Here is a 24966-nt window from a genome sequence, read left to right on the forward strand (position 1 = left end):
GTCATGTGAACATTTTTTTTATTGTCGTATAGGAGATCCACTTAGAATTCCTTGCTTTGTTTTTTTGGTCAAGTGAACATGTTTGTAGTTACTATACATTTTTAATTCGATTGATTTGAATGTACAGTGCATGTATATTGCCTTATGTGAATTGTTGTAGTTTTCCAGTAAAAATTTGTTTGTACTTCTTAACTCATCATGTCGAAACTGTGCCTGCCTGAATTCAGGGTGTCTAGGGCCTAGTAAGGTGACCACGTGTGTCACCTTTAGCCCTTTTCACCTGGACAACTGTACATTGTCCAAATTTCAATAAAGTCAAAGTCAAAGTCACGCCCCCGTTCCTTTGGGAAAGAAGCTTTTCTCGAATTTGCCTTGTATATGTGCAATACTTTGATTATTTTGATGAAATTGTGCGTCTTGGTGTTAAATATATTGTGTATTTGCTTTACGCCGACCGATCACGGGCGTGTAGTAAGGTGATAGCAGAATACCAAAACCCCATGTGTTGTGTGAATACAGAGAAGAGAGCAACTCGCGTTGCTGCTAACACCAAGGGTGACCAAAACTCTTAAGTATAATAGAAGGCCGAAGCAACGACAGTTATATAGATCAGTAAGACAATACGTCTCATGCGAGCGATCTCATGTAACTGTGTCGTTCGCTACGCACATTTCACTTTCAAATTCATGGATATCGAAATCTGCGCTCCGGTGTGGCTGAACTCTTTCTGCAAAAGCGGCTTGGGAATAATAAGCATCCCCTTCCTCTTACGCAACCGGCGCATAAATATTTAGGCAGCGTAGTTATTTTCACCAAACTTGGTATCGGAAACGCGCGCTTGATAGACGATAGAAAAAGAAAACACAGTGAGTGGCCTCAGCTCGTGTGGCTGCTATTCCCCGCCGGATCAGGGAGCTTAGCACCGAGTGATTTGTCCCTAAGCAGTCGTTCCGAGCATTAAGCACACTCGAAAGATGCACGGTTGGTAGAGGATGTGTCCGCCTGAAGCGTTTCTGCAAGCTTTTGTGGCATTGCTTCGCGCGACCTGGTGATTACAAGTTTTGTATTTTTGTTAAACGAGATCCTGGGAAAATAGGCAACCCAAGAGCCAGCTATCCCAGTCATCAAAAACAGGCCACATCGACTAACAAATGTAAAAAAGAAAAGTTTGACAAAGAAAGAAACAAGAACAAAAGGAAGGAAACATTAATACATACATTTATAACTTGCTTCTAAAAAGAAGATTTACCTCTGGAGCTCCTATCCAAATACATGGGAACGGAGAAATTGTTTTTCTTGTTGTTGGGCTCAGCAAATTTGTTCCTTTAAACCAATTTTGTGAGTACGTTGCATTTAAAAGGTAAGGTCAATACCTATCAACTCCTGGGAGGGAATTTCTGATTTTGTCCATTGTTTTTAAATCTCAGGTTTGTTTTTTCGTTCCTTGTGCGTTGTCGGAAATAAAACAAAATTGCACGCGTCATGGGTCAAGCTGCAGAGAATTTAATCGAAACATTTTAAGAAAGCTTCGCTTCACAAGTTCCATTCAATTAACCTTGTAATGTCCAAACTTTATTCTACATCAAGGAAATTTGGAACAAGTTGCTGACGTTTATTTCTGGCAATGGGGAGCACATATGTCGAAAAAAGGAATGATTTATTTATTTTTTAGATAGAGCTTAATTACTTTACTGAGTAATTAGTAATTGTTTTCGTAAGCTATCCACAGTTGAAACTTCATTCTAGCATAGAAAAAAAAAACGCTACCATGGGCTTTGCATTAGGTTTCCCCCACTTCACTCAGGATTTGAGGACATCAAACTCAGCGTACCATTTATTTCTACATTGGGAATTACAGCGATAAGCTCAGCAGCTGAATAATGAGAGCGTTTCTACGCTTTAGTGAGCACAAAATCGAAACGCTAAAACAGTTTAGAGTGACAAAGTATTATATAAAACCGTATTTTTGGTTTATTTCGCCTGAAGATGATTACTAATAGAAAGAAAAATAGAGACCAAACTTCGATTTTTTTTAGTAATTTCGCGCCGAAAACACGGCGCCGGTACGTATAACTATGATGACACAAATTTCGAAGTACTTTTCTTTTTTACTAGAGGGCCGTTGTGGATAAGGACATTTCTTTTTAAATCTTTCTAACCTCAGTATTTGGCTCCATTAAAATACAATTTAGTCTATGTTTATCCGTAAACAATATTAACTATAGGCCCGAGCAGACACGGTCAAAATTCATCACTTTCACGGCGGGCTGGTTCGGGAACTTCAAGGCGGTGTCCCTTCGCTCCTTTCGTGTTAGCGCCGTAACTAGTCTGGCAATGCTCTACTTACGGTAAGAGGGGCATTTTTGGTATTGTGTATCCAGCTCAAACAATTATTCTATTTAGTGTCCTTTTGAAACGAACTCGCACAAGGAAATCGGAGTTGGCCAGACCTGCAGTTACTCACCGATTATAGTGTACTTGTCGGTGGCGACTCGAAGGCCTTCGTCGTTCTTCAGCCATGTGACCCGCGGAGTAGGGACTCCCGTCACGTGACACTCCATCTCGGCCAGTTCACCTGGTGCGCGCGACTGAAGCTTTGGAATCACCCGAACCTCGGGCATTGCTGAAAAACAGACGCATATTTGTTAGTTCTGTGTTGCCGCTAAAAAACAAGTAAATATAATCTGCTAGATCACAATGCAGTTCGTAAGCGTACTGCATTATATAGCTTTGCGAGATGTTGAAGCCTGAGCGGCATATATAGTCTGTGCCGCAGCAAACGTAAATATTCCGCGAAGGTTCTGCCAGTGGGCGCGTCGTACTACTAGCGATGGCGCGAAAATTAAGCCTCCTGTAAAAGAACTTCTCGGCCGAATTTTTCCCGCGATTGTGCGGTTACATACATAAAAAAGACAGATACACACACGCACAAAAAGAACGCACAAAATTACACGACATACCCTGCCGTGATTTCCCAGATTGTGAGAAACACGAGGAAAAATGTTTTTTATACTGTTTTGCTCTCACTAAACTTAGTTGAACAAATAATCTGCTTTTAGGTTGATCAGCGTCTTTTGTTTCACTTCGTGCAGAACGACACGATGAATCTGCTGAAAGATCCGCGATACCGGCAACAACATTAGTAAGCATGGATGGCGGCATAGCTCGGAAGTAATGGTGAAATGATCTTACTTTGAACGTGCAGAATGTGTGTTTGGATCACGTCATGATTTCTCTGGGCGTGGCATGTGTAGTTTCCAGAGTGGACCAGTTGAACGTTGGTAAGGTATAGGGAGCCATCAACGAACACCTGCAGATGAAAATGCTGAACATTAATTACGGGAGGTTAGATTGAGGTAGGTAATGCCTAAAATTCGTTCGTCGAAATTTGGCATTTCCTTTCTATGGCTTGTTCGGTAATTGTCAAACTTAAGCAAGACCAGGGCCGCTATTTTGTAGCGATGCCTTATGCCTTATTCGATGCTATTCTTATCATCCACCACACACGGCCGCCTGATCCCGTTGATAATGGGGGCAGACCGTCGCTCTGACCACTGGCCAAGCGCGAAAAGCCTGAAAAAGCATAGAATCGGAAAAGGCATCGCTACAAAATACCGGCCCAGAGAATGGGCCACTCAAGGTTTATATTCGCCCAGTTTATCTTAAACAGCACTTGATGATGATGATGATGGCAAACTACAACAACGAACGACAACCATACAATACACGTAAAGTTAACTTCACCTTTGGAATGAGTAAATGAGGCGAATTATCCTTCGTAAGAGAAAGAGAAGAGAGAGAAAAAAAAAGAACCAGTAGGAACAGCCAGGTTGATGCGCACGAGGTGGAAAATAAATTTATCGGCAGAAAGCGTATGATCGGGCTGTCGGCGTCGCAGTGTTGTTATTTGTTCACATACTGATCATGTTAGCCATTTTTAGGCAGAAACATTTGGGAGAGATAGCACTCATACACCCTAAAAAAAGTTTACACCCTTTGGGGTGTATATGTGCCGCACAACAATAATCGTCATCTGCCTTGCTTGCGTTACGTCGCCCCGGCTACTTTCCTGTCGGCAATGCTATGTCATACTGATAACGCGCATGTTGTTCGTTACTGGAAGGTACCGGACTCGCAGCGTTAAAGAAAAGAAATGCGGACAAGACAGATGACGTGGCAAGATGCGACTCAAAGGGTGTAAACTTTTCTTAGAGTGTAACATTCAAGGGGTATCATGGATGGGAACTAATTACTATTCTCTGAGCATTCAAGTTCTCGCTAGTACCTTTCATCATCCTAAGTCAAGAAAGCTTCAGCCCTGTGTGCGGCTTCGAAATTCTGTACACCGCACTGAAGCGAAAATTGTGCAGTTTTCCTGGTCGTGTTGTTGAGTCTGCAAAGATTATAATTAACACTCCTAGGCTAGATTATTTCTAAAGCGAAGGTTTCTTTGCACGCGGAAATTGCACGCATCGTGTGTCCCTTTGTGTGGCACTTTAGTGAAATCTTTGGAGAAAGCTTCGCTTAAAGTATATTGCAATAATTACGTTGGATCTCTTTAGATAAGTAGCTAAAACCTATTTTTACTTTATTTGTACCCTGTGTGCTTGCACAGTGGCACAACGGCTTGCTGCTCGGAGCGTAGTTTATGGTTCAACTGCCAGCAGTTTAGACAAATACTCTTAAAACAGTTGCAAGTATACACAATCTCGTGTGTATATTTGTCGCACAATGATAATCGGCATCTGCCTTGCTTGCCTTTTCTTTCTTGAAAACGTTGCGGTCGCCACTTTCCTGTCGGGAATGCTATGTCACGCTGATAACGCGCATGCCGTTCGTGACTTGAAAGTACCGGGCTCGCAGCGTTCAAGAAAGGAAATGCGTGCAACACAGATGGCGATTATCGTTGTGGGACAAGATACGCCCCAAAGGGGTGTAAATATTTTTAAAGACTGTGCAGGATCAATCGGTCACGTGTTCAATTAGAACGCAGCGAGCAAGCAACCTGAAGTTTGGTTTTCGACAACATGAAAGCATAAACGATCTTGCCTTGATCTCGTCTTCGCTTAGCGAGGACAGGTCCATGTTGTTGCGACGCCATACGATTGGAGGCGGAGGAGTCCCGGTGACGTCACACTTGATCTCGACATTGTCGCCAACACGAGCAGTCACGTGGTTTACCTCGAGAGACTTATCCAGCGACACAACTGAGACGCCTGGCAAAGAAAAGCGAAAACGAAACTGAAAGCAAACGCAGCGACACAAAAAGCTACAGTGAATTGTACTAAGCACTAAGCATGCTGTTCTGGCGTCGATAAGCGCTTCCTCAAAGGCGATATCGCGTGCACTGCGAGCAAATGTATTGCTGGTTCTGAAGAATATAGATATGGGCGCGAAAGGGTCGTGGTCCTAGTCAAGCCCGTGTAGCGACTTTTGACCACTGCCCTCAGCATCCTGACTGTTGGAATAAAAGCCGCGTTTGAAAGGCAGCGCCATGAAAACCCAGTCTGACGGTCAATCTTGCGCTTACCTCAGTTTAGGATTTTTTTGGAGCTTACTTCTTTTTTTTAAACACGGTAGAGAAGTGCTTGATGTATTCATTTCATGCAATTTGCGTTCTTACGTAACATGCCAGGAGTCTCACGTTTGGTCAATATGTTTAGTTATTCAGCTTTAGCTACTACTATTTTAGTTTTACCTATTTAGGAGCAATTTAATGATGGTAATTGTCACAATTTCGCAACATTACAGCCATTTATGATGTTAATGCATGGAGGTGTTTTAACGATTGTCTGTGTATGTAACTCATTACCTAGACGGATTTAAGCGCACTTCACTGAGGTGCGCTTCCACCTGTACGTTTCTACTGAAAGGTTCATTTAGGGATAGAATATTTCTGCAAAAAATAACTTTTATAGCCAAGAAAAAAGGAAACACAGTGGATCATTGAATTTTGAAAAGAAATATGCCAAGCTTTCTTTTCAAATTACTCCTGCCAGTCAAGGCTGAAGCTCAACATAAAATTGATTTGCATACACACAATAACTTACCGTAATCGCAATTATACATTGAACATTTGCGTGGCTGAACTTTGGGAACTTCCTTACCTATTTAGAGCCACAGCTTTAACTTAGCGAGTAACTAAATTGATGGCCGAATTCAGTCGTCATACTTGAAGCAGCTCCTGCGAAAATACATTTTTCAATTTGCACTTACTGTGAAGTATATATATACTGTGAAGTATATATACGTTTGTATATATGCAAATAGCTCACTTCAGCAAAGTGGGACGCTGGCTAAGTTAGTGTGAATTCATGGTACAGACGCAGGGGATTGTAAGGAGCACAGAATGTTTTTTTTTTTAAATTTTCCCGCGCCCTAACACCAGTGGCGTAGCCAGTGGGTGGCACACCGGGCATTCGTGCCCCGACCCTCGGCCCCGACAAATAAATGTAAGCAAAATTCTGCGTAAGAATGTAGCCCTGCCCAACCCACTTCCCCCTTCCAAATGCCCCCCTCCGCTCCTCCACATGCCCCGGAAAAAGATATCCACTGTCGCTCGCTGTGCATGTGTTATCGCGGCGCCATTATGGAATGATATTGTTAATGACAAACGTTCCAGGTGAAAAAAAAAAGAAAATTATATTTTTCCCCTGGCCAAAAGAAAGACTGTTTGTTGCACAAGGGCGTAAACACGGGTCACCCCAAGGTGCCCGCTGTGGATTCATCGTGAACGGCTGCTATAGGTGACAGCGGAGTGCGTATTGGCGGAAATAACGAATGACCAACTATCCCTACAGTCAGTCTTGTTCGGGCTGCCACTATACGAATGTTTTGCTCTAAGCTACTGTCAACTGTTCTCACGGCAAAGCCATTTCATCCTCATTGAGCGTCCTTTCGTTCGCTCGCATGGGGGTCACGCTAAACGCGTGGACTGGACAGGATCTCCCTGGACGACGGCGGTAAGTGGCCCACTACAGAAAATCGCCGAGATTGAAGGCGGCGTGTCGTCGGAGCATCTATAGCTTAGCGAAAGGGGGGAGAGAGAAGTGGCGTCACCGTGAGAGGCTCTGTTGCGCAGCATGCCCGTGCGCAGCACAGGCGCATGCCAGCGAGCGCGGCAAGCGGAGAGGGAATGAGCGAGCTGGGGCGCACTTACTGTATAACTTACTAAAGGCAAGATAGAACTCGTTGATGTTGAGCCGGCCATCGTGGTTGGCGTCGTCGAAGAGCAGCATGTCGGCCAGTATGCACACGGTGGACAGTTGGCCGAGCCGGTCTTCCTCGCCGGCCTTCCACAGCTCCTCGGCCTCCAGCAGCCCGTTGTGGTTGTGGTCGTAGTGCGAGAACATGATGCTCACCAGGTACTCGTTGCCTGAGCGAGGCGTAACACGGAGGGAGGCCGCGTGAACAGAGACACAGCCGCTGTTTCGATATTTGCGCAAACCGCCGGAAGTCCAAAACGCTGCAACTTTGTTTATTCGGAATAAGAGGCTATACGCATTGTGCTTCTGCTGCGTTCACGCTCGACAATGAGAAAGCAACATTTCAAGTCTGCGATGTTCTTTTACAGTTTTTCTGGGTATTCAATTAATTGGCTAAGATCCGTTCCGCAATGTGATGCCTTTTTTTCGTTGCAGAAGGCGTTGACATGCTGTAACCACCTCCGCAGTTTTCTCATTTGCTCAGTGCAGTTTGCTACATATTATCGCATAATACATAGCAGAGGACACATAAATATCATGTGTTATCGGTTATTCCGTTCTTTCCTGTTTTCGTCCTAATCCTGTTCTCGCGCTCCATTTTCACGCATTGATGAAAGGATTGTATATACGTAAAATGAAATCGCGTACTGCGGGCTCAGTGGGCCCCCTCACCTGTCTTCTTGTTATCTGTCATCTTGGCGTTGTTGTAGAGCAGTAGATTCTCTTTCATGAAGTCGTACTCCTGTTGGGTACAGTCCTGCTGCGTTGAATCCTCGGACTCTGTGGTCGTGGCCACCTTTGTCTCGTGTGACGGCATATTCGTCCACGAAGAAGGCACCTCAGTCCTGTCCATCTTGCTCTCCGGGCCCTGCTGGGTAGAGTTGGTCTTCTCCGTAGAACTCTCGTGCTCAACCCCTGTTTAAGAAACCCGTTATTACCGACTGTAGGAGTCTAATACACCTGTCACACGGCACGTGTAATGTCATTCGCAGCGAATGAGGTTACGTCTTAATGTCATCTTTGTTGCTTCTACACGGTCATAGTGAATGACATTTACAGCTAATGGGATTCGCCTGTTAGTTTCCCGAACTCATGCAAGCGCGACTTGTGCAATCTCGACGACAGGGGCTTGGCAAAAAATTACAAAATCGATAAGTTAAAAAGAAATGTCATCAAAGTAGAGGATGTCATAATTGCTTTTATGAACTTCTTATTAATTTTATGACCTACAACACGATAGTCAAGTAGTTTGTGCAAGTATATTCTTGTCCCCAGTCTCGACTGGACGCTAGCACCTCTTGTCGGTCATACTTACAAACGCTCGTCTGTTTTTTTGTTTCTTGTTTTTTTTTTTCATTTTTGCCGCCAACCACGCAAGCCAACTCTGCAGCTTCGTCAGCGGAGAATGGGAAGCGGAAACCGAACTGGACCGGCGACGAGACGCGCGCGCTGCTGAAAGTGTGGGAAGACCACCTCGCCGTTTTGCGCAGGGCGAAGCGAAAGCTGAAAGTATACATGTCGATTGTCGAGTGCCTGCGACCGCAAGGTGCCGACAAACGTCGCCATCAATTGCGAATGCCATCTTGCATACCAGTCTAGACAGGGAACGCAAGACCGCATTGACCTACGGCATGAATGTCACTTACTGTGAATGACATTACACGTGCCGTGTGAAAGAGGTATAACTTTCAAAGAAAATGGGGGAGCAGGAATGCATTCTAATTGATTATTCCTGTGCAAAGACATATCTGTACACACGCACAAAGATGGGTCGCAGAGAATGCGGAGCAGGCATTCTCATGTCATAAACGGCAGCTATACAAGTGTACGTGTGTGAGTGTGTGTGTGTGTGTGTGTGTGTGTGTGTGTGTGTGTGTGTGTGTGTGTGTGTGTGTGTGCGTGTGTGTGTGTGCGTGCGTGCGTGCGCATGTGTGTGTGTGTGTGTGTGTGTGTGTGTGTGTGTGTGTGTGTGTGTGTGTGTGTGTGTGTGTGTGTGTGTGTGTTTGTAAGCAGATAGGTGATATTCTAGTTGAGCGCTGCTAAGCATAATCTATTCCGGAGAGTGAATCTATATTGTTATTTTCAGTCCTGGGGCCCTATAACGTAAAACTATTCCAATATGTTTTTATTCCAATCTCCTGACGTCAAATTTGCGTAACCGCCAACGCAAGCATCGGGCGGTCACCGGCAGGGTTGTCTGAACAGACCAATCAAACGTTCGCCTCGTTCATAGGAGGTTACTTTTGTTCGCTTGAAAAATGAATTGCATTGCCTGCAGTGAGCGGCTTGTCTTATCTAATTGGCTCACAGGAGGCGAGGAGCACACTCAAGTGGCGAAGGATTCAGTGAGGCAGAGCCAATGCACTGAAGAGAGATAACTGGATGAAGAGAGTGGTGCCGGCGAATGCGATGGGTCCGCTTTCCCTTACTTTGTTTGCGGTGAATGGTAGAAAATCACGGCGGCATGCAACGGAAGCTTAAGAATGGCGCTAAAACGGATCCTCAGCAAAGAAACGTTCGCAGAACGAAGTCGTAGACGTGCCGAAAGCGTTCGAAAACATTACACGGCCAAGCAAAAAGATTTAGTATACGCAAATAAACCCATGATCTCCGGCAGGTGCGAGTAGCCAGTGCCTGAGCGATCGGCGGCAGCCATCTTTTATACCTTTTGGAACGGGGCAGCCTGCGGCTATTCAGAAGAAAATTCAGTTTTATTCGGCATATTAATGCATTTTTATCGTGTAGACGTCACTTTGACGCGGTGAGTTTTCGCGGTTTTGTGACATCGAGTGAGACAGATGAAGGGGGTGCAGCCCGAAAACTTTTGACTAATAGCCGAGGGCTAATGGCGAAGAGGCGTCGAATCAGAAATAACTATTTTTCTTTTGTTTGGTCAAATCATGCATAATCAGTGTGTATACGTCATATCAGGTGGGGAGGTATCGCAGTTTTCGTGACGTCGCGTGACAGACAGGCGAAGTGGGGGTGGTCCAAAACAGTTTTTGACCAATCGCAGATGGCTTATTGCAGAATTGGAAAAGAAAATTTAGGAATAGTTTTACGTTATAGCACCCCAATAGATATTAATATTTTAGATTTATTTATTACTATTTTTTTCCGAGCCTCCGTAAGAGCTCTATTAAATACTGAGGGTCGGACCAAGAAGGACAGAAAGAAAAAAATGAAGGAAAGACAGAATAGTAAACTGTTGGGCTAGTTGGTTTGACATGATTTATGCAAAGGGGAGCGCAGAAACATTGCGGAAAAAGGAGACGTGGACAGGAAAGACGCTCACTTGGAACTAAGTATAGATTAAGAAACAAACCACCAGGAAACGTTATTGCGCATGCACTTTTATCGAGAATTGTCAAAAATGTTTACATTTACAAAAAGAAAAAAAAAAGGATGTTCACATGATGATAGTTTTGATTTTGCTACTCTGCGCTGTGGCAAGAGAGTGTTAGATCGATGGTAGAAAGACGGGAAGATAAATAACAGATAACAGGGGAAGTCATTCCCATTTCAGTCCGGGTAAATAAGCTGAAGCATGAAATTCACACAGCGTTGGTTTCATTGCTATTTCGCCATCGTGATCATTATTTTTCCAATCCAAGTTTACTTGTGTTCGTGGCGTCAAGCAGAGCTCCTTAACGCTTTTGAACAATTGAGCCTTTGCACTGTTTTTTCTCGACAAGAAATAATCTAACAGACACGCCTTGTATACTTCATTTAAGTGTCCTATTTAATATAGCTGTAAATATTGTTGAACGTTTTCCAACAAGCGACCGGAACAGCCATGGGCCCTCAACAATAATATATTTAAGGAAGGCCACGCTTAACGTTTGTGTCAAGAAAGAAATCATGCAACTAATTATAAACTTATTGCCAATTATCAGGAAACTGCAGAAAGAAAAAAAAAATATCTCGTAACATTAGTGCCAGTAAGCACAAAGGAAACCCCCAATCAGTCGTCTGATTATTTATCAGACGCCTGCAACTTTACCTTGGATGCTGGCGCCACCTGCCATGAAGCAGAAGAAACGTGGAACAAGAAAGAACGCGCCTGTCAGCGGACAGCTGGCGCTGGCCGCGCCGCGCGTGAAGGGTGCCGCGATGCGCGCGCTTGACGCCGTGGGTTGAAAATGCTGCTCTGAATGCACTGTTTACTCGCTCTCCGTGTTGGATTTGCATTCTCGCGTTTTGCGTGCCAAAACCACGATTTGATTATGAGGCACGCCGTAGTGTTGGACTCTGGATTAACTTTGACCACCTGGGGATCTTTAACGTGCTCCCAATGCACGGGACATGGGCGTTTTTGCGTTTCGCCCCCTTTCCGTGTGTGTGTGTGTTTCCTTAAACGATCTACGAACGTTTAAGGAAACTATTTTTTGACGTAATGGGCTCATTCCACCTGGTGTTTTCTTTTATTATTAACATTTTTTTATATTATTATTATTATTATTATTATTATTACTATTATTATTGATATGATATAAGGATATGTTGACGCACTATTTAGGCGCCGGCTGCTCCTTAGCTCTTGAATGGGTCTAACCTACAACATACAGGGTTCAAGATTACATGTCAAACAACCTTCTCATACAAAAACCAGAACTTCTCAAGCAACGTGTTCAAAGTAATAGTATGGCGTTAAAAATACGTGGTACACACCATATGCATGATGAATAACTACACAGCACCGTACAAGAAAGTCTCAAAAATACAAATAACACAGTCTCTAGTCAGCGGGTGGTGCATACATTGTGTAAATGCATTATCGCATCTAGTCAGAACATAACGGTAAACAAAACATAATCCACAAACACATACATATATACTGCGACATTGAAATAAAAGGAACATTAAAAGCTTTAATAACAGTCAATCATGTCGATGTCTTCGAGAAAAGCTTTTGATGCCTTTAAAGCGCTATTCAGCAAGGCCGTTGTTGGCCGAGGGCCCAAAAGTTTCTTTTAACTGAAAAGTCTGTGGTCTAATGTCAGTACAGTTAACTTAAGGTGGCGTCACGGTGTGTCGTGATGTGGGCAATCTAGAAGGAGGTGATGTACATCTCCATCTACAAATCCACAATCACATTCGGGGGTTTCCCCACGGTCAATTCTATGTGAGAAACGTTTTGTGTAGGCAGTGTAGCCTTAATCGATGACTAAGGGTTTGCATATTTCTGTGTAATGACAATGGAAATTTGAATTCAATAAACGGGTCGATATGATATAAATCAGAGCTCTTAGAATTTTGGTCAAACCATGTTTTTCTACACATTTTAAGACCTTGCCCTTATAATGCATCGTAATTCATTCTTTCATATTGCGAGTGGAACCACATCATCTTTGAGGTGGGCTTGTTGTGCTGCTTCATCGGCTGCTGTGTTGCCAGGTACATTGCGATGTCCTGGTATCCACTGAAATGCTATTTCGGGTTTCGCTTGACTTGTCTGTGTGAGGTTTTTAAGTGTTTCGTATATTATACTATCACTGATTGTTTTTCCTTTTGCACTGCAGGGTGATGTTAGGGCCACCGGTGAATCGCTGAAAATTACCCATTATTGCGCATCTCCTATTGAAGTCAAAAATCTATCGCACATAGCATTGCGAATAGTTCAGCCATTATGGACGAAGTCGCACAAGAAAACCTAAATGATTCTTGGTTATGAGGTGTGGTATAATGAATGACAGGAGCGACTAATGAGACTGGAATGACTATAATGAATGTACTGGAGCCATCTGTATAGACATGTGTGTATCCTGAATACCGCATATATATCTGGTAAAGTGCAAGTTGTTGAGCAGCTTGGATGAACATGTCCTTTTTCTGAATATCCCATCTACTGACAATTTGATTTTTGGAAGTGTAAGCAGCCATGGAGAATATTCGACGTCTGAGTTCCAAAATTCATTTCTTGGTAATATATGTTGAGATCTTTTTGAATTTCTTTATGAACATAGCTTCTATCTCGTTTCCTTATGTCTAGAGCGAATTGGTAACTTTTATGCTGTGTTTGAAGACGAAAATATGTCGGCATGTCTCTGTAGTTCTCATAACTGGAAACGGTGATTGGCGAGCCTCAGCTATGACAAGACAGCTAGAAGTCGCTCGCGGAACTCCTATACATATGCGCATTCCTCTAGCTAAATATCTTTGAAGTCGCTCTTCTGACGTGTGGGAAAGTCCCTGTAAGATGGGCACGGAATACGCAATTTTTGTCGTATTAATGCATTGTAAGCAGTCAGCAGGGATGACATTGACCCACATCATGATGTGCCTACAAGTCTGCGAAGTGCAGTCACTGGCGCATTGAATTCGTTTTCGAGTTTTCTTTTTATGTGGGGTGCCCAGGATAGCTGCCTATCAAGTATTATTCCAAGAAATCGATGCTGTGTGACAATCGTTAGAGGTTGTCTTTCCATGTTAAGAGCGACATTTTTTAAGTGCCTCCGAGTGAAGGGCAATACAGCTGTATTTGCGTGTGATAGAACCATTCCTCTCTCTCTCTCTCTCAAAAATTTCTTAATGATATTTATGCCGTCTTGCAATGAAGTACTTGAACATTAGTCCCAGATGTCCAAATGCAGACGTCATCTGCATACAGTGAGAATCTTGACTGTGATGGTAGTCTTCTTGCTAAATCAGCCATGACACAGTTAAAAAGGAAAGGACTGAGTTGCTTCCCTGTTGTACTCCCTGTTTGACATGTTCAGCACTGTTTCCTTCACTCGTCTGAACAAATATATTGTAACCTTATAAAAATTCAGAAATCCATCGCAAGGGCCTGCCAGACATTCCGAGTTCCAACATACTTAGCAGAACATGAACGTGACTAACAGTGTCAAATGCCCTCTTGATGTCTAGGAATACTGCTATCGTCATGTTTCCACTTGCACACTCGTGTTCTGCACAGGTTACTTTATCCAATATTACATCCACTGTGCATCTCTGCTTTCTAAAACCTGCTAAGTAGTTGGACAACACATCCGTTTCCTTACACCACCATCGAAGTCGTGCGTCACTCATTTTCTCCATTATTTTTCATAGACAACTTATCAAACTAACTGGACGGAAGGATTCAAGGTACGAGGGCGTCTTACCCGGTTTTAAAATTAGGATTATTCGATTGACTTTCCAAGAATGAGGTGCAGTCTCTTCTATCCATAGATTATTATAGATGTCTAAGAGAACATTTGTACCTGTCGGCCCGAGGTTTCTTAGCATATTGTACGTAACGCCGTCCGGCCCAGCAGCAGACTATTGGCGACATGATGCAATTGCACACTGAAGCACGCTTAATGCGAAAGCATGATCTAATTCAGGATGTTGTGCCCAATAGCAAGCAGTAGTTTTCTGCTTAGCTAACACTACTGAATTATCAAAGTCTGCATATTGTGATTAAAAAGCAGGCCTGGAAATAAACTCGCAAAATTCATCTGCAACTAGCTATTATCTCACACATGTCCCGAGCAACAGCGAGAGCATGAAATGGGAAGCTCTGTGTTACAGGTCCGCTTAAAGAACGAATTACTAGAAACATTCGTGGGACAGGCATCTGAGGAGACAGCGTGCCGCAGAAATCGCGCCAGCTTCATTTGCCTAAATTTTTTATGCGTCTGCACATTACATTGTGAATTTTCTGAGCGTGTTTGTATGCTTCTAAACTTCCGCTCCTTCGGTACGCTCTTTCGGATCGGTGTCTGATGGCTCGTAGGGGTTCATACTCTCCGTCAGCCTGAGCATAATTTTTCGGAATTGAGACCTTCTTTGTGCACGTGTTCACATTATACTGCTAAAATTCAGTAAATATTTCAATCGCTGTCTGTCGATTAATTTGATCCGTTAAGCGATACCGGAAAGCTTTCCAGTTGGTTAGTCTGCTGTAACGCCTGATATCATTGTGCATACTAGGGTGATATACAAGCATGGGAAAATGATCGCTGCCGTGCGTTTCCACATCCGTTGTCCATCTCGCACCATTCACTAGATCTTGTGAATACAGGGTAACATCTATGCAGCTTGAATAATTACGTCCACAAAGAAATGTTCGCAATCCCTCGTTTAGAATAGTCAAGCTGCATTTTTCTATGGCGCACTCAATAGCATAACCACGTGCATCACAACGACCACTGCCCCGGATAATATGGTGGGCATTGAATTCTCCACATAGAAATACATTAGAAGGAGCTATTTTGAAGATGTCCACTAGTGCTTCCAGTGAAATACGGTCTGAAGGTTTTAGATATAGATTATAATCACTGTATATGCACCGCTTACCAAAGGGTACTTCAGATGCGATGAATTCCAGAAAGTCTGAATTACTGGACTGAATTTGATAAGATAGTAAGTCCTTTCTGACGCGTAGGAGCAATCTGCTAACAGCAACTTGACGAGACGTCTTGTATACCACATAATTCAAGAGACGAAAATCATTGATTCCCGCCTCTTGAATGCAAAGTATGGGAAAGTTGTATTGTACAAGCAGCTTAGGAAAATCAGCACACTTCATTCGAAGACTGTTTGCATTTCATTGAAATATGGAGACCTTTCTGTAGTGGCTATTCACATACTGCTTACCGCGGGTTTGGCCCGGATTGTTGACACTATAGCGCTTCCAGAGACAACAAGGCTTTAACTTCTGGTAGATTGTTTGCTTCCCGTAGAGCGGATAGGATTGCTTAAGGGCTGCGAAAAGCATTGGTAAAATCAGTTGCGTCACCGATGCGGTAGCATGGCCGCTAATAACTGCCATTACTTCTGCAGGAGGCGCGCAAGGTCGCTGAGAATGATGTGTGGTGGTTCATGTGCCCGCTGAGATGGGTGTCTTTGCACTGGAGGAACAATCTCAAGGTTTGGGGAAGGTTCATTACGTCGCGGTTGTCTTCCATGGATAAGTTCATGTCGACGCATTTGCGCCGCAGCCTTGTTCTGTGGGCAGCCTCAGTAGAAGGCAGCATGGTTCAGCGCTTCCCCACACAGTTTGCATATTTAGGCTGAAGGAGTGACTTGCACTCCTTGTGGCCATGATCTTCTGTGCCCATTCTGCTGTAGCAACTTTTCGCCATGTGCCAAAATCGCTGGCAATTACATCAGCGAAGTGGTGTTCCTAGATATTCCTCGACAGGATGACTGGTGAAACCTAAATAATTTTTCCTGGAGTAGGGCGATCGTCCCTGAAAATCAGAAATACTGTGTGAAATGGATGCGACTTCACTGCACCATCTTTCTGGCGGTAATATTTTCTCTGTATGCGTTTCAATATAACCGCAATATCTTTCAAGAAGTCTAGGATTTGCTCGTCTGTATACTGCAGAGGCACATGTCTTACTTTCCCAACGTTTCGCGTGTATGACTTTGGGATGAAGGGCTTGACTTCTAGGCCACTTACACTTGAGAGCAACAGAAGGCGTTTTGCGGATGCTAAGGAAGCAACGCTGACACTGAAACTTCCATCTCTGGTCGTCCTGAAAGGCTGCACTTATTTCTTTTTTTTTTTTGGCACCGGAAACTATTTCGGCAGACACTCGGTTTGGATTCAACTGCCAGAAAATAGTACTATCGCTTGTTGGGCGAAAGATAACTGGGGTGCCGTCTGCTCGTTTTTTCGTATACGTGACCAAAGTAAATGGCGCATCCTCACCCATCTCTTCTTCATCACTTAGCTCATAATTCGATGTGGCATCATCGCACTTGCTGTCCTCTAGACGAAGCTTCTTGCTCTCGGCTTCACCGTCAGCCATTAATCCTGAAGTCGCCGAAGTTGTTTCGGAGTTGTGAAGAACCAAACGTGCCGGTTTTATAAAGCATTGTGGCGCCTGCAAGCCCCCAGGCTTTTCGTTTCGGCCTGTAGTATCATTCATATGGCTTGCTACACTTGGACGAGCATGAAGCTCGTGACGATGTCCTCGGCTTCCGACCACCGTAGTGGCAGGGTAGTGTGTTTCTATTTACGCCCAAGCCCAGTGCTCGACCGCTGCGCCACCATGCGCCTTTCGCGTGTACCACGTTTCTAGGTACTTTTTCCCCGAAGTACCATGGCGAGCGCCCTAGATCCTCGTAGATACTTGGTGGGGCTTGGGAGATGTTATGCTTGGGCGCACAATGTGCTCACCCAGATGTCGCTAAGAGAAAATAGGTTTTTCAAAACACACCACCTAGGCTATTTCGAAATAACAGTTGTGTAGGTATGTGTAAGCATTGTGCCACTCGCTCATCTCCACGCAGCCCGGCGTCATTAGCAGTGTTATGTGACTTGACTAGGCCAGTACTAACGCTAGCGCAGTGGCGACACGAACTGGTGCCGACGGCGGCGCAAGGAGCATTGATAACGCAAGCAAAGTACTGTAGGGGGACGCACCAGGTGCGCTGACGTTCCGATCGTTATATATAAGCCATTATCGCTCTTTAGCGCCTTATTCATCCACGTCTAACCATTATTGAACCGTTAACGTACTCAGGCCGCGGCTTCTTATGTCACTGCCGCGCGGGCCGGAGCTTGAAAGCGGTCTGCGATGCCCACAAAGAGTGCCGACGGCTTCGCGTGTCGTGTTCTCGCCCCGTACTCAGTGTTGAAGAGACGCGCGCTTGTAACTTGAAAGCGATCTGTGAAAGTGGCAGACTGAGGCGTTGGCTGAGAGCACCGTCAGCGCTGTGTTTTCGCCGCTTCGTTGGCATTGAAACGGGAGGCAGCGCAAAGGCAAATTCGCTCGCCGCTGCGGGCGCTATCTCGAAAGCGGTCGTCTTATTATGGGACGGACGAAGGGACGGGCTTCTGGTTGGGCAAGCATACAAATGCTTACGCATTTAAAATTAAAACTTACCTACACCACCTAAACTGTGCGAATGCGGGCTGGCCCGAGCAGAATGCGCGCCCTGGCACTGCCAGGGACGCAAAACCAAATACCTAGAATAATACCTAGAATGATCTGGGGCGCGTGCGGTGGCACTTCGGCAAAAAAGTACCTAGAAATGTGGGACATGCGGGCGGCGCGTGGCGGCGCAGTGGTCGAGTACTGGGCTTGGGCGTAGTCGTCGTTGTTAGTCGAATGTCGTCGATGGTGGCCGTAAATGTCGAAAACAGCAGAAAAATGAGAGCACCGCACAAAGACAGCGATGAAACAGATACACTTCTTCTTCTTCATTATCTCATGTTACCATATTTTAATAATTCGACGATATGGTATAGTTTGTGGAGAAGCGCCATCAGCGACTAGCTGCCGAGATTTCCCACTATAGGTTTCCTACTAAAATTGCTAGAGGGAATCTGGCACTGCGATCGTTCATTCACCATGGAAAGGAATGATGGTTAGTATACGGATTTGTTAAATATACGTGCGTGTGCCTTCGAACTTTCTTGCCACGTTATTTATTACGCTGTCGCGTTCTAAATTTCCAAGCATTCATACTTTTTTTAAACACAGGCATCATCATCATCAGCCTACTTTATGTCCACTACCAGACGAAGGTCTCTCCTTGCGATCTTCAATTGCCCCTGTCTTGTGCTAGCGGATTTCAACTTGCGCCGGCGAATTTCTATAACTTTATCATCACACCTAGTTTTCTGCCGTCCTCGACTGCACTTCCCTTCCCTTGGCACCCATTCTGGAGGGTTATCTACTGTACGCATTACATGGCCTGCCCAGCCCCATTTTTTACTCTTAAACTCAACTAGAATATCGGTTATTCCCGTTTGCTCTCTGATCCACAATGCTCTCTTCATGTCTGTTAACGTTACACCTAACAATTTTCGTTCGACCGCTCTTTGTGTGGTACTTATTCTCGAGCTTCTTTGTCAATCTTCAAGTTTCTGCTCATATGTAAGTACCGTTGGAATTCAATGATTCTACACTTGTGTTTTCTAAGACAATGGTCAGGATTCCAGTCAGGATTTGGTAATGCCTCCCCTATGCACTACAACCCATTCTTTTTCTTCGGTAAGTTCTCTTCTCATGATCAGCCCCCCCCCCCCCCCCCCCCCCTGGGAGTAGAGAGAGAAAATGATAAATGAAAGGCAGAGAGGTTAACCAGGACTCCTGTACAGTCTCTAAAGGCTGACTGGCGATGCTGAATTCTTGTTCTCTTGCCAGGCTATTGAAGGTCATCTTAGTCTTCTGCATATTAAACGCTGGCATGCTCATGCATAACCATTGGAAATTGTTACATTTCTAGCTGAATATTTTTTTTTAAATTAATCAATTCGCAAAATAACAGACGTCGTTTGAAACCAGAAGCATAAAGTTTAGGCAAATCCATGAGCTGCCCATAATTTCCATGCTGGCTGAATCGCAATGCTTGCAACTACTGTAGAGCTCCATCTAGTAATTTTTCTGGGAAACTCATGTTTCCCACTACATTTAATGGAACCCATCAGTCAGAAAGCGTGAGCAGAGCCGAATAGCACTTTCGCTGCTGCTGTGCACTGGTCAATGTATTGCTTAGGGCGCGTTCATTAACTTTGTACGCAGAAATTTTCGTTTGATGTTTCTTGAAGTCCCAATCCTACCAGAATATTATAATACAATACCATACCATACTCAATGTTCACCTTTCGACACATATAGTTGTAAAATATAGCTTAGGATAACACATCTCAACTTTTATATTTTTCTCGCCTCATAGATTAATCTAATTCCTTCAAGAATAGGCACTGAATTCTTCAGTTTGGAACACCAATCTCTGTGCTATTAGTGTTATGTATGGCCGATTATGTAAAAGAAACTACGTTTGAACAGCCAGAGCAATGCATGTACTGGCGAAAAACTAGATCAGCATAAATGCGTCACCAAACACGTGAGCGAAAAAGAATATGCCAAACTGTACTCCTAAGATGATTTCGCAGAAAGTGGAGGTTTCACTATCTAAACATTCAATCCTTAAAATGAGCTGGGAGTTCCACTTTTACATGACCGCAAACACGTATGCAATTTTTCGTTCATATCTTTGGTGGCGGTGGAAGAACTGGCGTATTGTGACTCTACTGGGCATCACACGTGTGGAGAGGTTGGATCCACAAATAATAACGCAAAAAAAGTGGACTCCGTGTGCTGTAATACTTCTTTTTTTTGCCGTATATGTTACCCAGGTGCTACAAACGAAACGTGTGTAATCAATAACTGCCTGACCTGAGAATGCCAGGCCGTGTGAATGAACGATGCAGTTTTCCCTGTGAGTTAGCGTGCACGGTAGACCTGACCCTCGTCTCGGGAGCCGGAGAGAATGGACGAGATGCCACTTACGATTGCAGTTTCCGCGGTGGTCGATGGCGATTGGCTTTCCCGCGAGACAGGCGGCCCGGTGCAGCTCGCAGTGGTTGATGTAGTAGTTGCCGTCCGAGCCGCACACGGGCTTGCGCCTCTTCTTGCAAGACTTCTGGCAGACGCAGCTTGCCTCGCCGGCGTCGTTCAGCTCGCACTGGCGGCCCCGACCGCACACCATGGTCTCGCACAAATCTGCACACACAAGAGGGGCGAAGTTGAAGCAAGTCCTTGCGCCTCGGCATTTCTCATCCCCGCTTCCCAATTCCGAGTGTAAAAATACCGCTTTTCGCTTCACATCGGCTTCGTCATACGAAAGTCCGACTGTGGTTAACACGTGCCGAAGAACTTACATTTAGGCTGGCTTTGAAAGCTTCCTGTTATAAGAAGACAAGAGACGTGTGTTGTCCCAGTCTGGAACAATGCTTGGCATGGCTGAGCGATATATTGGCAATCATCATGGTGGGTGTTTCATCGGCCATTGCCTATACTGAAGAGTCGCTGTGCGACACTATATTATTTTTCTCTCTATCTCTCTCTCCATGTCTCTTTCTCTCGCGCACGCACGCACGCACGCACGCACGCACGCACGCACGCACGCACGCACGCACGCACGCACAAAATAAACCTTGACAGGTTCGCACAGGCGGGCACACTAAGCACAAATCAAAGACAGTCATCGCGCAGACGCAGCCGCGTAATTGACAATCAATAGCCGGCCGTCGGGCCACTCGTCGGCTCATTCAAGCAGCTCGAACGCGAGACAAGCCCCTCTATGGCCGTATTCCTAATGAGCAGCCGCTGCTTCCTGGCTGCGCGTCCAGTGCCGGCAGCGATTCCCGCACTATCGGCCCTCCCCCCCTTTTTTTCCCCGATGATGATAGTTCACAAATTTCGCGCCCTAGGAGGACCGTGTGTTTGCGGTTCTACTCTGTGTGTTTAATTATCTGCCCGTCACCGGTAAAGGGACCAAGGACGGAGGCGGTGTGGGACGGCCGCCACGCTTTGCCCGTATCCAGCCATGCGTCGGAATATTTCATCGACCAAACACGGCCGTGTTGGCGAAGCGCGATAAGTTTGATCGTTAAGCCTCCGGCAGTCGCCGTTTGCGCAAACGCCGCTGCCGCACGTTGTGCGATACCGAGAGCGCTCGCTCGCACGCCACCGGGTGCCCCCATGTGTGTGTGTGTATGTATATATATATGCTGCGGGTGCAGAAGGCTTTGAACAATACACCCGGCTTGTTAGGGCCCTGAATATATGAAAATACAATTGCTCGCGCGCTTGGATATAAAGTGGAGCCGCCTTCTTATTGTACGGCAATCGATAAACTTTCGCGGTCAAACATGCTCTGGTTTATCGGCAGGTGCAGGCACATGCAAGCGGACTTCGTGGCGTATCCGCGCTTTGCAAATTGGTTTAAACTCGCAATTTTTGATAGCGATGAAAAGTGGTGCGCTATTTTTGTTTCTCATTTGGCTTCGCGAGTCTCAGAATTTTTCAGTTTGGGCTATTTGTTGTACCAACGTACTAAAAAGAATTAAATTGTTGTCTTTTACGTGTCAAAACTACGATACGATTATGAAGCACGCCGTAGTGGGCAACTCTGGATTGATTTTGACCACCTGCGGTTCTTCGATGAGCAGGGTACACGGCCGTTATTGCATTTCTCCCCCATCGCAATGCGGCCGCCGCTGTGGTGATTTGACCCCGCGACCTCATGCTTAGCAGCATAACGCCAAGAACCACTAAGCAACGGCAGCGGGTATCAACGTATTCCCTCAAGTTGCTTTAACAATGACACGTAAGAAACCTAAATATGGGCGGTAGCTTGCTTATGGCGCCATATAATTGATGCTCAGTAAAATACAGCCGCAATAAGGTATTGTTTTTTAAAATAAAAACAACGCTGAAAGTAGCGCACAAGTGATTACGATGTGTCAGCATTGCTTGTTCGCGAAATGCCAAAAAAAGATTCTCGCGGAAAATAAACGTTCGAAATTAGAGTTAGAAATGGTCGAGCTGCTTATGGCAAGAACAGTCGCTCATGCTATACTATGTACTCGCCTTCAATACGTGCACAATCTACTGACGTCGGCTGCTGCTCCTGCCCTCCTCAATAACCAACCGTTGTTAGAGTAACTTATGTTTTGCTTTTGATGAGATAGAATTTTCTTTTCCGGGGCTGACTAGGTCCTCATTAATTTTTTTCAAAGCAAGAGTTCACATTCCTGCAATTCAGTGCACCTGCCCGTAATATGCTTTTCTTCACTCTGCCTTAATTGCCAACAATCTCTGTCTTTCTATTTCTATTTCATCCAGCGCAGGGCAACTGGCTAGAGGAGTGTACCTCAGGGGCATCTTTATTTACCTCTTACCAATAAACTTTCTATCTCTCCCTCTCTGTTGGAGAGGAATAACGCTGTGATTGTTAAAGAGAAATGGCAATAATGAAAATTACATAGCTTACAACTAAGTTGACTGCCGAGACACTGCCACTTTCTGTGCGATACGTTCAGCGACTTCACGACGTGGCACTACCCTGTGCATTTCATGACAGAGTATACGCCGCTCTTGTTGCCGTCACTGAGACGCACTGACTCTGAACTTTCTGGGAGGGGATTATTCCTCCCAATACACCGCCTTTATAAGTGCTACTTCTCTGGAGGCCGCGGTGCACTTTCTTTTTTCCGGGGCTTTTCAGGTTGGAACATTAGCCGAAGTGCTAAGTTGCAGCCACTTTAGAGGCGCTACTAAAGATGTTCCCCAGATCGGCTCAACACTCATGGCCGGTTTACTTCCATCACGACACATGAGCGTTTATTTTGCCCACGGTGCTTACGCATAAGCAGCACACCAGGGCAAAACACTCGGTGAAAGGCCAACGTGCTAGCTCTCTTTGCAAATTCCCGCGAAAGGTTTATTGCTGCAGTTACACGCACAAATGCTATGATAGGCTGCGAGAAATGCCGCATAGTTATAAAAAGATTATGACTGATTTCGTCGACCTGACTTCATGCAGAGCAAACCGAAATGTAAGTAGGCGGACTTTTGGGCACCCCATTTTCATCAGCATGCGGACGCCCTGGCAGGGCATCCAAAGCGCGACCTCACACTCAACAGCATCTAGAGCTCAGGAGCCAACAAGTCGTTGGATTGCGTATAAATACGGCAGCGAAAATTCCGTGGAGGGTCGCACATCTGAAACATAATGAGTCACAGAGCATGGCGAGGAAAGCAATTATTGCGGGGCAGAAATTACAACTATTGATTAACTTTCGCCAGGACATTGATGTCCAGGATGATGGCAGTGCCTCAGTGGTTCAAAAAAAAAGCATGATTAGGCGCGAGCCTTTAGGAACGGAATCGTACCACCGGCCCCACCGGTATGAGACAGGCACCCGTTGAAAGCGGTTGGGGCCGTCTAAATAGACCGAATGCTCGCAAGATATCACAACAGAAAACTTCCACCACCGTAATCAACTCAAGAGTCTCGTACTGGCGAGCGCCGCGGTTGAGAAGCTCATTAAGCGCTACCGGCGCGGTTTTTCACAGCTGCAGATAAGTGCAAAATGGGGGTAGGGGATCTAAAGGAAACGCTCAAGGTATCAAAGCCCGAGTGGCAGGTGAAACGACAGAAAACGCACACATTCAACACAGACAAGAGCGAGATTTCCAGCTCGAGCTAAGCAAGAGAAATGTGCCTGTCTATAGAATGAAACGTGCCTATTTATAGAAAGTGCATATTAAGCCCCTTTTATAGTATTGTAATCAAGCGGCTGAGCGCTGGCTGTTCAAGCAGAGGATTATGCTTCAATAACGGAAGAGGCATGGCAATTTTACTGTTTACTCAAACTATGACTCTAGTGCTTTCTTTACATGATCTATAACACCGATTTTGGCAACCGACGAGTGAGTAAAAAAATCGAACGTTACGCGCTTCTATTTCAACGTAACTAGCTTCTCGCTCTCACCTTGGCCCTGCAGTTCACAGTCGTGCTCCAATCGCCCAAACTCTATCCTCATGCTGAAGGTATGAGAAGAAAAAGAAAAAAAGAAGGTTGGAGATATACCTTCTTTATGCTGAAGTTAAGCCATCCTAGCTTATATACCAGCACTGATATGGTAGCGACAAACATTCATATACCAGCGCTGCTATGATAGTGACAAAGACTGCATGAATGTTCTCGAGCTTCGCTAGAATAAGCGAAGCTTCTTCCTTCGAATATGGGAGGTGGCGGGTTCAAACACCTTGCGGTGTAAATTGTGAACCCACTACCGGTGAAACCGTTATAACGTGCAGCTGTACTTGGCGTCTCTGCGTGGAGCGCCTAATTAGCCGCACGGCAAACTAGCCCTGGAGGTAGATATTGGAGGTTGTTCGACACGGTGTCAATTAGATTCCGGCTGCGGAGTCGAATCTCGGCAGAACAACGTGCGTGGCCCGTGCATAGGTCATAAATGCGGGGTTCAGCGCAATTGCAGTCTGACTCTTCACATTT

At 45.1% G+C, this 24966-nt stretch overlaps 1 protein-coding gene across 3 annotated transcripts in view; it reads right to left on the reverse strand.

The window, feature by feature from the left end:
- The window catches only part of LOC135909421 (follistatin-related protein 5-like), a 490536-nt gene that overhangs the window by 37625 nt on the left and 427945 nt on the right, over positions 1-24966 (reverse strand). For 2 of the 3 annotated variants that reach the window (XM_065441372.2, XM_065441373.1), the window contains exons 4-9: positions 20447-20659; positions 7878-8120; positions 7160-7375; positions 5050-5216; positions 3193-3310; positions 2465-2623 (exon numbers count right to left, since the gene is read on the reverse strand). In XM_065441372.2, coding sequence (XP_065297444.1) covers positions 2465-2623; positions 3193-3310; positions 5050-5216; positions 7160-7375; positions 7878-8120; positions 20447-20659 — 1116 coding nt within the window. The remainder of the gene's footprint in view (positions 1-2464; positions 2624-3192; positions 3311-5049; positions 5217-7159; positions 7376-7877; positions 8121-20446; positions 20660-24966) is intronic. The other variant, XM_065441374.2, reaches the window with a different exon arrangement.

The sequence above is a fragment of the Dermacentor albipictus genome, chromosome 1 (genome assembly GCF_038994185.2).
Source record: "Dermacentor albipictus isolate Rhodes 1998 colony chromosome 1, USDA_Dalb.pri_finalv2, whole genome shotgun sequence".
NCBI classification, from domain to species: Eukaryota; Metazoa; Arthropoda; class Arachnida; order Ixodida; family Ixodidae; genus Dermacentor; species Dermacentor albipictus.